The following is a 13801-nucleotide window of genomic DNA, read 5'->3' as shown; positions in this document are numbered from 1 at the left end:
TGAGGAAGAGGGGACAGTTCATCCCAGCAAGGCATGGTACAACGAGGGCATTGTGAGTCACTGGTGGTTTTTCTCCATCTGGAAGCAGAGAAAGGTTTCCCCATCATCAGTCCTACACACACACATACCCACATCCGCATCCAGCAAGGTCAGAAATAGCACCCACCACGCAACTCAACACTCACACATCAGCTTGCCATGGAGATGAGCAGCAGAGCTTCTCCTTTTCTTCCTTGTTTCAAAATCCTACAGTAGGAGCCTACCAGCTCACAGAGGTTGAGCAACACCATGCAAATGAGTGATGACACAGATTAGAGGCTTTAGCAAGTGTCACCTTGAGTCCTAGATCCTGCCCCAGTGTTCACCACCACACTGAGACATGCCCTGTGTCAGAGGGGGACAGTAAGGACATGCTCATGAGGGATTTGCACTGTGGAGCCTGCAGGTTGGCTGCTCTTCTCATTCAAACCAGGTGGGCACCAGAAGTCCTCCTCACCCCTCCTTGCCAAACCTAGGACCATGCTGCTTGGAGAGGAGAATTAGGCACCTGCTCTCCCACCTTCTCACCAGCAGGTCACCACCAAAGCCAGGTAGAGTCATGGAGGGGCCCAGCATCATCAGCAGTGACCTTACTTAGGACACTTTCCTACTCAACACTGCAGAAATGATCTCCAGATCACCACTGTGTCCCGTGAGGAAAGGGATCTGACATCTTACCTCTCTGGTGTCGTTATCAAGAGATAAAGTACCAAGATTCAAAATGGGATGTGGGCTTGATCAGTAAATTCAGTCTCCTGAGGGGTCCACACTACAGTGATTCTAAGGCATTGCATGTTAACAACGAATACAAGCTACCTAGTGTCTTCAAACACTCACTAAGAGGTCTCTGGGCCGCAGGCTAAGCAATATTGTACATCCTGAGCACATGCACATTGGCAACAGCACTGGATGGCCCAGCCCTAGGGCTGCAGGGTGACCTGGATCCTCCCATGGTCATTTCCTTTCATAATTGCAGGAAATTTCCATTTAGGCTGTGTGCAAAGGGAAGTGACCATACCTGGCATGAGTGCTGATATAGCTTCAAGGATCTCAGAAAGACCCTGTAGGGCCACATCCCAGGGAGCAGCACGAGGAGGGGATGAACCAGGAGCTGGGGGGACCCCAGCGCTGGTCATGCCCTCCCCAACAGGGCACAGTCCCACGGTGTCTCAGCATGGCTGGTAGAGCCGAGGGTGGGACAGGGTCCATCAGCAGCCCCAGACACAGCGAGGGGATGAACTGGGACCAGAGTCCCTCCAGGGATCCCAGTGTGGAGCAGGAGAAGGGACTGGAGACAAGGCTAAAAGGCGGGTCCAAGGTCCATGCAGCAGCCAGGGCTGGAGACAGGGACACATCTAATGCAGCTCAGACAGGGACAGGGGACCCAGGCTTAAGCTTAAACAAAGTCTTGAGCCATGGGCAGAGTAGATGTATGAGTGAGAGTCCCAGATAAGGTAAAAAAGCCAAAGGCAACCTGTACCACATTGCTCAACATTGTCTGGTCTCTTCAGTTCTCATGGTAAAGCTGCTTTTTGCCACAGACTCTGACACATATAAGATGCCCTTCAAAAAAGGCAGATAGGCTGAATGCTGCCAGCCTGGTCAGGTGGGATGAATACTTCTGCTTGTTTACCCTAATGAGGATATAGCCCCATTGTCTCCAGCTGAGCACGCCCTAGTTGTGGCACACCGGTAATGCCCACAGGCTCCAAAATCATCACAACTTCCACAGGTCTATGTTTCACCTGTGCTTTGCAGAGCTGGGAGCTACAAGTCCATGTGAATACAGGTCCACAGCTGCAGGCAGCTAAGGAGAGCTACACTTCTCAGCTGGTTGGCTTTGGGTTCATGAGCTGCAGCGGCAGAAAAGCTCTGCCCCCCCCTAAGTTTAAGGAAGCGTGACCCCAGAATTCATCCATCAGATGCAAGCAAAGAGTAACAAGAGACAACATGAAATAAGCACTTCCCTGGTCACTCATACACATCTGTCACCAACATTTGAAAAAGTCAGGCAGCGAATGAAGCTAATAATGAGGGCTTAGCTGACCAAGCTACCACCAGCCAGCAGAAAGACCTGACAAACAAAATGCTCTGGGCAGGGGAACTTCCATTAATGCCCTTAGCCTGTTCCAAATGCAAAGTAACACATCCCACAGTGGAAGGTGCTTAAATTAGGTCAGGCTTTTTCAGCATTTGCTCCAAGTGAAGAGCACGTAAGGACAGTCACCAAGGCTCACACTCAGCAGCTTGTGAGGATGGGGTAATCTGTACCATTCATTCGTGCCTTTAGTCACTGGCATTTCAACATGGAAATGCAATATCTTTGAATTCAGGAGCTCTTAACACACTAACTCTCATTTTCTCTGGTACAGCCACTCTTTCCCGCATGCTGTTCAGAGTTGCTGGCTACTAAACACAGCTGAAGTACTGGAAATGCCTGGTTACACCCATATGCATCCTCATTTCTTGCCTAGTCTCCTTACCAAGAGATCAGTGCAATTACCCATCCGGGCCTCAAGCCAAGGCGATAAAAGCGAAACACAGGCAAACCCACCAAAACCATGATGGAGCCCCTTCACCACTGCCTAGTGCTTACACAGACCGGAAAACAGGGAATAAGCATGCATGAATGGAGTAGTTACAAAAATGACAAGTGAGGGCACCTGAGCAGCTGGGCATCAGGATTTCCTTGGTCAGCAAGGTCAGCAGTGGATGGACACCTGCACTGTCACTGGCCTGGCTGGCAAGAGAAACGGGCCACCTTTGTGCATGGCACTTGGGGAATCAGGCTATGAGATGGTGGGGAAGCAGAGAGAATAATTCCTGTCAGATCTGAGCACATCCTGGGTGGAGATCCTTGATGTCGGGCAATCAGCTCAACCCCCTGACAACGTGAATCAAGATCCAGCCTTGTGCTCACCGCAGGCTCATCAAACCCTGGTGTGGTGGTTTGGTGTCTGGCGGGGTTTTGGTAGCAGGGGAGGCAGCTACAGAGGAGGCTCCTGTAAGAGGCTTCGAGAAGCCCCCCAGCTCCAATTTCTGACCCAGCCCTGGCCAAGGCCAGGCAAAGCAGTGCCTCGGCAAATAACTCTATTTAAGAGTGAAAGAATCTGCTGAGGGAGTTCTTTGTTCATGTTTCCTTGTTGGTGAGCGGAGGAGAGGAGGGGGATGTGAGACAGACAGCCCTGCGGACGCCCTGGTCGTGAGGAAGGAGACGGGGAGCTGTGCCGGAGCAGAGGTTCCCCTGCGGCCCGCGGTGGTGTGGCGGCTGAGCCCCTGCAGCCCCTGGAGCCCAGCGGTGGCCCAGAGGTTGCCCTGCAGCCCGCAGAGGGCCCCGGGCCGGAGGAGCAGGGACTGGACCCGAAGCAGCCCGTGGCAGCAGCCCCGGGAGGGACCCGCGCTGGGGGTTTCTGGGGAGCTGTGGCCGCGCAGGAAGGACTCACGTTGGAGCAGTTGGGGGAGGGCTGTCTGCCGTGAGAGGGACCCCGCGGTGGGGCAGGGGAGGGCTGCGAGGGCCCCTCTCCCTGAGAAGGAAGGAGCAGCGGAGACACCTTGTAGTTATCATTGATATTAAAGAAATGTAAAATGTGATTGAAACAACCTGGAAGCTGCTAAGAGTCCTTTGTATTGTCTTGATCCAATTTTGGTGAAACAGTAGCTAGACATGATTTAAGACTAAATTTAGGAACTAACTACTAGACAATGTGGCTCTGTCAGGAAGGGTGATGGATTGCAGTTTGGCCAGCAAACCATGAAGAACTGCTTGGGACTGCCAAGATTAGAGGAGGGGGAGGTAAAAGGTAAGTCCAGGAAGGGGAGATCGTGACCACCACCTCGTTGACCACCTACCCAAATCATACCACCTACTCAAAAGGACAGCAGAAGACAGAGACTGCGCACTGATTTGCATTAGAAGCGCAGAAGAAGAACCAATCATCGAAGGCAATAATGATGACTGCTGTTAGTTAAGTGTATAATTATGGGAAACTCTGAGGCCAGGTGTGCTGTCTTGGGAGAGACACCCATTGATGTGCACCAGTGAAACAGAACACCTCGACTCTGTGTGTATACTGACGTTTTGCACACCAGGTACCAGACCCTGCTTGTGGAACAACATTGTGATGAACTGACTGTAACCCCCCTGCCGCGCTGCTGGGGGGGAAGAGGTAGCAGAGCTGAGCCTGGGAAGATGGGAGGGGTGGGGGAAGGTGTTTTTAAGACCTGGTTGTATCTCTCATTATCCTTGATGGTGGTGGTTGTTCATCAAATTGATGTTGTTACCCCCAAGTTGAGTCTGTCCTTTGCCCGTGACCATAACTGGTGAGTGAGACCTCCCTGTCCGTTGTCTCAACCCTCAAGCCTTTTGGTTGTATTTTCTCCTCACTGCCTCCTCAGGGGACTGGGTAGGGGTAAGTAAGCGGCTGCGTGGTGCTTTGCTGCTGGCTGGGTGGGCTCAAACCACGACACATAACAACGATGGGAAGTGGCATTTCCCTTGGGAGAATGAGCAACCCACAGAAGATGCACTCCTAGGGAGTGTAGTTCCCACTAGAAGCCTGTTTCCTGGTCACTCTCCTGTTTTGCTCTTCTCCATCAGATCTGAGCCCTGCCCCCCCCCCCCCCCCCCCATACCCAAAGATGTGGTTGTGTTAGCTCTCATCAAGATACCATTTTTCAGGCAAAGAATAACAGCATCCTTACACTTCTCACTGCAAGCTGCTTCCTCCAGCCATCAGATCATTTCTGCAGCTCTTCTCTGCACCCCTCCCACCTTCCTTTCAAAACAGGACCACAAAACCTGGACACAGGACTCCTGGGCTTGAGGATTAACATAGGGCATGACAGGACACTGGACTCACTTTATCCCTGGGTGAGATTTACACCAAAAGGAGTTACTTCAAAACACAGAAAAGCAAAGACATAAGGTAAAGGAAGAAATGCACTATTGGGGCTACACAAAACAAGAAGCATCCCTGTTGTTCATCTTGGCACCTTCGCCCACTCCTAAGACTCCTCCTCTTGACATGGCATCTTCCCCTATTACCTGAAAATTAAATCTCTCAAGGGGGTCCTGCTCCTTCCTTCCAGTCTTCTCCCAGGAGTAAAAACCAAAAGACACCTCCTGTGCACGATCCCAAGCTCCAGTCTCGCTTGCCTTCTGCTCAGGGAAGCTTCCTTGTCTCTTTTGCTTGGATTCTGGGACATCACATCGCAACACATTGAAAAACTACATTCTTTTTCCTAGATCTGGAACTGTCTTTCCCTGTGATACTCACACTAACCTCAAACATGGTGCCATACTTAACTGAAACTAGCAGCAATGTGCCTGACTGAATGGAAGACCCCATCAGACTCATATATGCACTTAGACCTAGAGGGTTGCTTCTGGGGAACATTCACACATGCAGGACAAAGCCAGGTTTTGTGGACAATACCCATTTGCTATAAAAATGCACTGGCTGATAATGTTTCTTTCTTATCATTTTTCCACTTAACACCAATCACTAACCTTCCCATTGTTTTTGCACTAGGCTGTCCACAGGCTGAACGGGTTACAGGTATCAGGGTCATCTGTCCTTTCCTATGCAGGCACAGTATCCCCCATTTCCCTTCAACACAAACTCATCACAGAACCTCGGCCAGTCCTCTTAAGAGTTCTTGGGTACTGATGCCCTCCACCCGCTGATTTAAAAGTATTTGCCCAGGTCAGACATCATTCAACTTCCTCCCAGTTAACACACAGCCAGAGTATATTTCAGTCTCCTCTGGAGCCAGGCTTGTCCCTGATCTGCTCCAGGCACTTCCGTACCCATGTCTGCTTGCAAAGGGAAGCTGGCAGGGGTCAGGCACACATGCCAAAGAGGTGATTCCTCCAGCTCCACCAGTCATAGTTTAAGTTATAAATTAAGTGAGCCATACAACTGCTTGGACTAGAAGGGAAGCCCTGGGGCCTTCTGCTCAGAAAAAGCTAGATAGAACCTGCAAAGCCCAGATGTCATAGGAAGCAAGGGGTCCTAAACACCTCAAAGGCAGTACAGGAAGACCCTAGAGTGGTTAATCCTCACACAGCACAGCTGCATAAACACATGCAGCCTTGCACCAGAACAGTGTAGCAGCCAGGACCTGAAACAATCACAGCCTTCATGCAAGCTCTGGCTAATCTCCCCAAGATTAAGGGTTGCATACTGCAGTGTTTTCCAAGAGTAGAGTGTCTCTTCAGGGAAAACAGCTAAGGGCTTCCATCTTTTACTCCAAACCAGAGGCCAGGTTAAGGGACAAGGAGGCAGGGTTTATCTCCACTGTAATCAGGGCCCCATACTCTTTCTCACCCCACTCTTTGGTCTCAAGAGACCAGTCACAAGTAAAAGCAACCCCCTCCCCCCCTTCAAGACATCAGAAGCTCAAAGAAAACCACACAACACAGCAATTATTAATTAAGCTTTTATGTTTACAGTAGTCTCTTAACAGGGATAACAAGGTTTTTTTAATCAGAATTCTGACATTGGAGTCACTTTATCAGGAAAGCCGTAGGAAGACCAAAACAGCTGCTCTAAAACGCAATTACAAAGAATAAAAACAAAGTTGAGATCATACTGTGCTTTAAAGAAGTTACATAGTTTAATCTGCATTACACAAGCATACATAAGTAGTTTGAGTTAACAGGCATTGATAAAGCCCATCTCAATTTGTGTTATTGCTTTTTTTTTTTTCTTTTAAATCTGAGCAACTGGTTGCTAGTCTCTGCTGGAACCAAAGTAGGCTTAGTGGCAGCTACTGCGCGTTAGTTCCACTTTGTTTAGCCAGGGAACAACATACACAACAAAGTTGCAAATGGTGTGCTAAGGAAAGAAAGAAAAAAAATCGGATTAAGAGCATAAACAGTGTCATTGACCATTGTTGTACGCTACTTACTACCCCACACAATCCAGAATATACATCACTTCCATGGCTCTCTAGATTTGCGCTCTCCTGACAAGTATTCTGGAATACCACGCTTGTCAGTACCTCTCAAACACTAACAGGGAAGCTGAGCAGTAGCACTTCTGAAGATGTTGGGTAATACTCCAACATAAGCTCTCAGGCACAGGTAAGCACATCTGATCTGTCTAAGCACATGTCAAATCACAGCTACCATAACAGTACACACAAGCTGCTAGCTAGGTGCTTAATGGATCACTTCTGTGCAGTTACACTTCTCGTACATGCAGGCAGAAAGGGCACGTTCACAGCGAAGCTAAGCCTATCACTGTGATTAACAGAAGTATTACGGAAGAACCAGACTCAGGCCAGATCAAGGCAGACCTATTTGGTGCTCTCATCTGAAAAGCTGAAGTGTTCCTTAGGAACACTGCCGTTGGACAAAACCCCTGAGTTAACAGCTTGGTGGGCAGAGAGAACAGGGGTAATCTGCCTCTTGTGATCAGTGCCTAGCCCAAAGCGCCATTCACAGTAATGCAAGTCCCCCAGGAAAGCATGTAAAGTCAAGCGTGTTTATACCACCATGTGACAAGAGAAGCTGAGAAAGGTATGGGTACTCAAGACACTAGACTGAGAGCCAGAAGACCTGCAGGCTTGGCATTTTCCTCCACGTATCCTTGTGATCCGGACCACAAACACTTTAAGAGGATTGAGGCACACACAGTCCTCCATGTACTACAGCCTCAGATCCCCACTTACAAAACAGGCTAGAAGGCCCTGCCTTCTCCGTCACCACCATCTGGCAAGACAAGTTTTGCAAGGGCAGTATCTTGTTAAGCATAAAGGCATGAGGTCTCTGATCTCAGCTGGGGCAGCCAGGGGACACTGCCTATACCACCCCTCTGTACTAAGCCAGCCAGAGGGAAGGGGTTGGAAACCCAGGGGCCAGAGCAGTGTGCTCTGGAGCCTACCTTAGTCATTTGCGGTGTATCATGGAAGGCGCAGCTCTGGAGATCAGTTGCTGGCTTTGGGCAAGTTGTCCGGGCAATCTCAACTTTCATTATGTAATTGATCCCAGCCACGACCTGCAACAAGACAAGTGGGCAGAAGCAGCTTTATTTGCAGCACACACAGAAGGGCTCTCTGACAAGAGAAGCCTAGCAAAGGCAGACAGTTTTCCAGTTACACAATGGAAGCCAGACTCCAAAAGTACAGCAGGTATCGTGTGTGGCAACCACCACAGCAGAGGCACTTGGCACCCTTTCAAAAACAGGGAACAAAATATGAGTAAACAAGTCTCACAGTGCAGCTTCCTTCATAAACACAGACATGTGTTAACATCAGCATAAGGAAGTCACTAGCTTCGTCAGTAACACACAGCACTCAAGGGCATTCAGACAGACAAGACCCAAGCTACAAAAACAACTCCCACACTTATACTCACTTTTGCAGAAGAAAAAAAAAAAAAGCTTGAACAACTCCTCATACTTGAGGCCTGCTCCTTCCCCAAAGAAATCCCACAGGCCTCATTTTCAGCTGCTCCACGGAGGGTGCCAGGGCCGGCCCTAACGACGACACCACCCCACACCCCACAACCCCCCCCCGCGCCCCACCCCGGACCCACCCGTCCGCTGCCGTTTACAAGCCCGTCCCGACGAGGGGCCGGGGCCGCCCCAGCACCCACCTGCTCCTTGGCACTGATGATCCGCACCACCCTGCTGGCGTACATGTCGTTGCTGGCCTTGTTGTACTCCTCCATAGCGAACCGCAGGGCCCGCTGCAGGCCCTCGCTGTTTTCGGGGTTGGCGACGGTCCTCGGGGCCCCCACGAGCGGCGAGCTCCCCAGCACGGCGCCGGAGAACATCAGGGCCGCAGCCAGCAGTGTCACCCACACTCCCACTCCCGCCATGGCTACAGGATCTCCGTCCCCGCCCGCAGCCGCCGCCATTTTAAGGCCGGCGGGGCGGGGCGGGCCGTGGCCTCGGTCCAAAACACACCGCCCCGCCCCTCCCCCTCGCTCCGCGTGCAGCTCCCCCTCCGGCACGGATGCCCCCCATTCCGACAGCGGCGGGGCTGCCGTGTGTCCCCCGCGCTCGGCAGGGGTGTTCCGTCGGGATGGGCAGTGCCGGCCTTCAGGCCCCAACCCGACCTGTGCGTCGTCAGGCTGCCCGCGGAGCAGCCCCAGCGCCGGGCTGCGCTGCCTGACGCGAGGCTTCCCTGCGAGGGGAGTCGGGGTGCCCTGGGACAGCCTTCACAGGCAGGCAAGGCGCCTGACCAGAAGCTCCCCTCCCAAGTCCCTATTGGCGCTGCTCTCTTTTCTCTTCGGAAAGGCCAGCGCTGTGAGGAGGAGAGGGTTTCAGTAACTCCTGAAATCTCTGCCCTGGGGAAAGGCCTGTGCCCTAGAGCCAACTTGCTTGTGGAAACACACCCGTGTCCCCCGTCCCTTGGAGAGGGGACAAGAGGTAGGTGAGGATGTGGCACTGGCATTATGCTGCCCACAGCCCTTCTAAGGGCTACAGGTGGAGGAGGATGTTTTCCCACACACGTCTGGGAAGTTGGGAGACTTTTTTCCAGGCTCTGCCTCCTCATGGGTTATTCTAGCACTTATTTCTCTCTACTGCAGAGGGAAAATAAAAACCACAGAGCATTTTAAGCTAAAAGTGTGGCTCCCAGCACAAAACACCATGTGTCATTTGCTATATCTGCCTCCACAGCATTGGTGTTAACCTCATCTACATTAATTGCTCCACTGAAGGTCAGAGGGGCATCTGCAGCAGGGGTGGCTTCCCAGACAGATCTCTCAACTTCCAGTCTCCTAACCACAAGCCTATCTTCCCCCATCCTGTCAGGAATCCTAAGTTTGGAAAGACAGGACCTAATACAGCATGAGGGAGCTAGCTCCAGTGAGATTTAAGGCCTCGTGGAGTTGTTAGGCTAAGAGAGGGCAATGTTTTGCGCCTGAATATCTGCAGCACACCTTATAATGAAAAGGAAACGGCTTGTGTGCTGACTGGAAAGGCTGTTTGCACGCTAGCAATATCCAGCATGAGAGTTATCACTGGAAAAATACAAGCCGTGTGACTAATTCAGCAACAACAGGGCATGGGAGTAGTATTTATGGCTAGAGAAAGGCATGAGCACCACCAAAAGCACCAGAGAGGGGACTGGGATGTGGGTATTGGGATGTGAGCCAGAGCTGCTAGTGGCTGCAGGAGTCTGTCTCCATTCATCTTTTCCCTAATTGGCCTTGGATCCAGACTGGATCAGTTTAAAACTCAAGGTTAGAGCTCGCCTAGTGTCTTTAGAGGCGAAGGCTCTCTGCACTGTCAGTGACTGCTGCCAACAGTCTGGCCTAAATCAGTCCCCGCACCTCCAGCATACCTGCCAGGTCTCTTCCCACTGCCCTGTGCTGACCCTGCCAACTCAGGCCTCCATCGAGCAGTGCCCCAGCTCCCAGCCACTGGAGATACTCACCAGCCCCATGCAGTGCATGCGGGGATCTATGCCTCACACTGCCACCCAAGGGAAGCACCGTGAGAGGGAGGGGAAAACAGTGCCTTTGGGATTCAGGGAGCTTTGACCTTGTGGGGAAACAAGCAGACCAAGTCTTAACCCTGCTTGGGTCACCTCACAGGAGTTAAGGTATCCAGTGTGGCTTAAACTCACACTGGCAGGCAGTAAGTCGGCTCTGAGCACCGTCCTCATGATGTCATGGTTATTCCTGCAAGCAGACATCATGCAAAGTACAGGACGACGCAGCTGTGTTCCCTTTCACCTCTGCCTTGATGCTGCAGTATGCCCATTCAGCCGGCCCTGTTCTACCACAGAAACCCAGGGCTTCAGTTTCTTCTCATGTGCCAATCTGTCACTAGCCCAATGAATAACTGATGCCACAAAGCCACTCCAGCAGAAAAGAGTGAGGAAGCCTTGCTTCAGTGTGCTAGTTAAACCATGACATTCAGTAACGTGAGAGGTGGTGACACCTTTTGGGAGGAAAAGGTTCATCCCCCTCCTTAGGCAGATAATTGTTCACACAGTATGGAAATGCCTCAACACAGAGACAGACCATCCTCTCCAAGGCAGGGACCATCTCCAAGGCAGGGACCATCTTGCCCCCAGAGAGGCAACAGCCTGGGCACAGGTGTGGAAAAGTTTCTGTCCTGAGAAGTTGAGCCTTCAGCCTGGGTTTCTCCTCTCCCTGGGAAGTGCACTACGTACTGGCCACTCACAGGTGGGGAAGCATCTCTGTGGAGTTTCAACCAAAAGTTTCCTCCTCATCAAACCACTCCGTATAGCTTCCCCAAGCTGCAGCTGAGGCAAAGGAACGTTTTCCAAGGGACAAACCCAGCCCCTTCCCACACACTGCAGACAGGATTTACAGAAATGCTCTCTGTCCTCCTGCTCACACCACCAGCTTTTGAACCTAGAGACAAAGTTTACATTCAGTTTGAGAGAGGGGGAGAGGTCTCAAAGACTGCAGCTTGCTGGCTACAAGCACTTGTCACGGTTTGAGGCTGGGCCGGCCACTAACAAACGCAGACGCTCTCTGTCAACCCCTCTCCCCTCCCAAAAGGGAAAAGGAGAGAGAACAAGGGAGAGAGACTTTATGGTTTGGATAAGAAAACTAAAACAGCTTTAATGAAACAATAACAATAAAAGAAAAGATAAGAATAAGGAAATAATGAAATATATACAATATGTACAAATATATACAAAACCAATACCCAACCCAACTCCCCCCACCCTGATGACAATACGTCACCACCACACTGCAGAGCTGGCACTGGGGCAGTCCCAGGCTGGACTCGGCAGCAGACAGGGATGGGATGCAGGAGCTGGGCTCAGGCACTGGATTCAGGGATGCACGGATTGGGATCGACGACAGAAGAACAGACAGATGTCGGCCATCAAAGAAGAGAGAGAGACCCTCATGATCCCTCAGCTTTATACTGAATATGACGTATATGGGATGGAATACTCTGTTGGTCAGGTTTGGGTCACCTGTCTGGTTCGCTCCTCCCTGCAGGTGCGACCTTCTACGTGCTTGCGACCCTTTTCACTCCCGGCACCCCAACGTAGAGTACAGGATTTAGCCATGACCTTGGTCGCTATAAGAACAAATATAAGCAAGGGCCTCTCTGCATCCCATTCCTTGGTACTGACTATAAACATCAGGCCTTATCACTGCTAGAAGCAGTCACTGTCTGGAAAAACATGCTGTTGATTTCAGAAAATGCCGTTACTTAGAGGAGACTTAACTGAAAAGTTAAAGCACTAAAACAGAATTAGTTCTGATTTAGCCCAAACCAGGACAGCACTGCATGGCAGGGTAGAGCAATCCCACTGCCAGTAGTAGCAGCAGCAGCAGTGCCCAGTCTGCCACACCCTGCTTTTTCCCAAAAAAAAGTGCACTGGGCACTTTGACATTCTATTACTGTGATACTGAAGGTCACTGATGATCCCCACTTAAGAGTTTCCTCCCCAGGCACAAGTCACCCCAAGCAAAGGAGTCTGCTGGATTTGCAGCTCAGAAGTCAGCTTGGCCCCTTTCTGCCAAGTGACTTAGCCAGGTGCTAGAGCTCCTGAGCACTGATGGTCCTCCAGCATCAATATCAAAATTCCCTGTTCTCTCCCCTGGTCCTTCTGCGTTCCTGCTCCCTCCCACAGAAAACAGGGACATACCTGGAGACCTGGTGGATGCCTGACAGCTCTTTAAAATGTCTGAAAGTAGTTGTACATTGGTCAATGTCATGTTGTCCTCTTCCCCGTCCAGCAACACTTCACTCAGTTGAACACATAAAACTGCAGAAAGCAGAGCTGGCCTGTGCTCGGCAGTGTCAGACCCTGCAGTTTCTTTGGCGCCAGGATTTCACTTTGTCTTTCCTAACAGATGCACCAACATTTATTCTGCAAAAGGGTGGCTGACAGAGTCCCTCCCTGACACGGTTCATGCCTTGCTCCGCTCTGCAGAATGGCTAAAAAGCCCTTCAGAGTTACTGGTTCCCCAGCTTGGGCACTGCCAGACGGACCCTGCAGACCCACAATGAAAACAGAATCAAGCTGCATTTGTTGACTATTGCCAGTCCAAACCTCACAAAATCGGGACTTGAACCAAAGCAATTTTGAGGAAAAAAGGCTTGGCAAAAAAAAATTATGTTCTACAATCGATGAACAAAGGGGACCTGGGTCATGAAATAAAACTGCATTTTGTCCTTTTGTTTCTGAAGGATGCAACCACTTCTCTCTATCGGAGATGCTTTTTTAAAACACAAATAAAACAGAAATTCTCAAATAACCAGATGACCAAAGGAGCCAGTAATTTAAGGAATATACCAAGCAGCAGGAGACTTATGATAACACTGCAAAAGTTTGCAATACTGTGTGCTACCAGTATAACCAGAAAAATAGAGATTTAATGTCTTCTTACATGGTTGGTTCAACAGCATTTGTGCAATATCCAATATATTTTCATTTACCTTTTTGGTAGTTTCAATTTCACTCAGGACTGGTGAGCTTTTTATGTTACCAGGCATACTTGTTTCTCCAGATAACTGCTACATTCCTTGCCCTTGCTGTTGACATCCCTCATCTCTCTCTTAACATCCAAAGGAACGATTATATCTGTCTCATACTCGGTAGCTAACTGAAAAGCTCTGGAATACTGTGACATGTCTTTCAAAGTACAATTAGACAAGGATGTTTGAAAAAGCAGCTAGTCCTTTAATCAAGAATAACAGTTTCTCCACAGAGCTGAACTCTGAATGACCCTCAAGAGAGAGTAATTACTGTGATAGAGGCAGGAACAATGGGAAAAGCATGATCAAACACTAAACATCTGGTTTCA

The 13801-nt window shown here is 50.3% G+C and overlaps 1 protein-coding gene across 1 annotated transcript; it reads right to left on the bottom strand.

Annotated features, from left to right (window-relative positions):
- Positions 1-6466: 6466 nt before the first annotated feature.
- LOC104353263 (cystatin-like) lies at positions 6467-8907 on the bottom strand. The gene is made up of 3 exons (XM_086460735.1): positions 8642-8907; positions 7929-8042; positions 6467-6878 (listed from the first exon to the last, which is right to left on the bottom strand). Exons 1-3 carry the CDS (start codon positions 8903-8905, stop codon positions 6801-6803), a joined length of 456 nt encoding a protein of 151 aa, XP_086316861.1. The 5' UTR covers positions 8906-8907; the 3' UTR covers positions 6467-6800.
- Between the last annotated feature and the right edge of the window lie 4894 nt (positions 8908-13801).

The sequence above is a fragment of the Leptosomus discolor genome, chromosome 2, assembly GCF_034619465.1.
Source record: "Leptosomus discolor isolate bLepDis1 chromosome 2, bLepDis1.hap2, whole genome shotgun sequence".
Taxonomy (NCBI): domain Eukaryota; kingdom Metazoa; phylum Chordata; class Aves; order Leptosomiformes; family Leptosomidae; genus Leptosomus; species Leptosomus discolor.
This window is presented reverse-complemented; position numbering and strand designations above follow the sequence as displayed.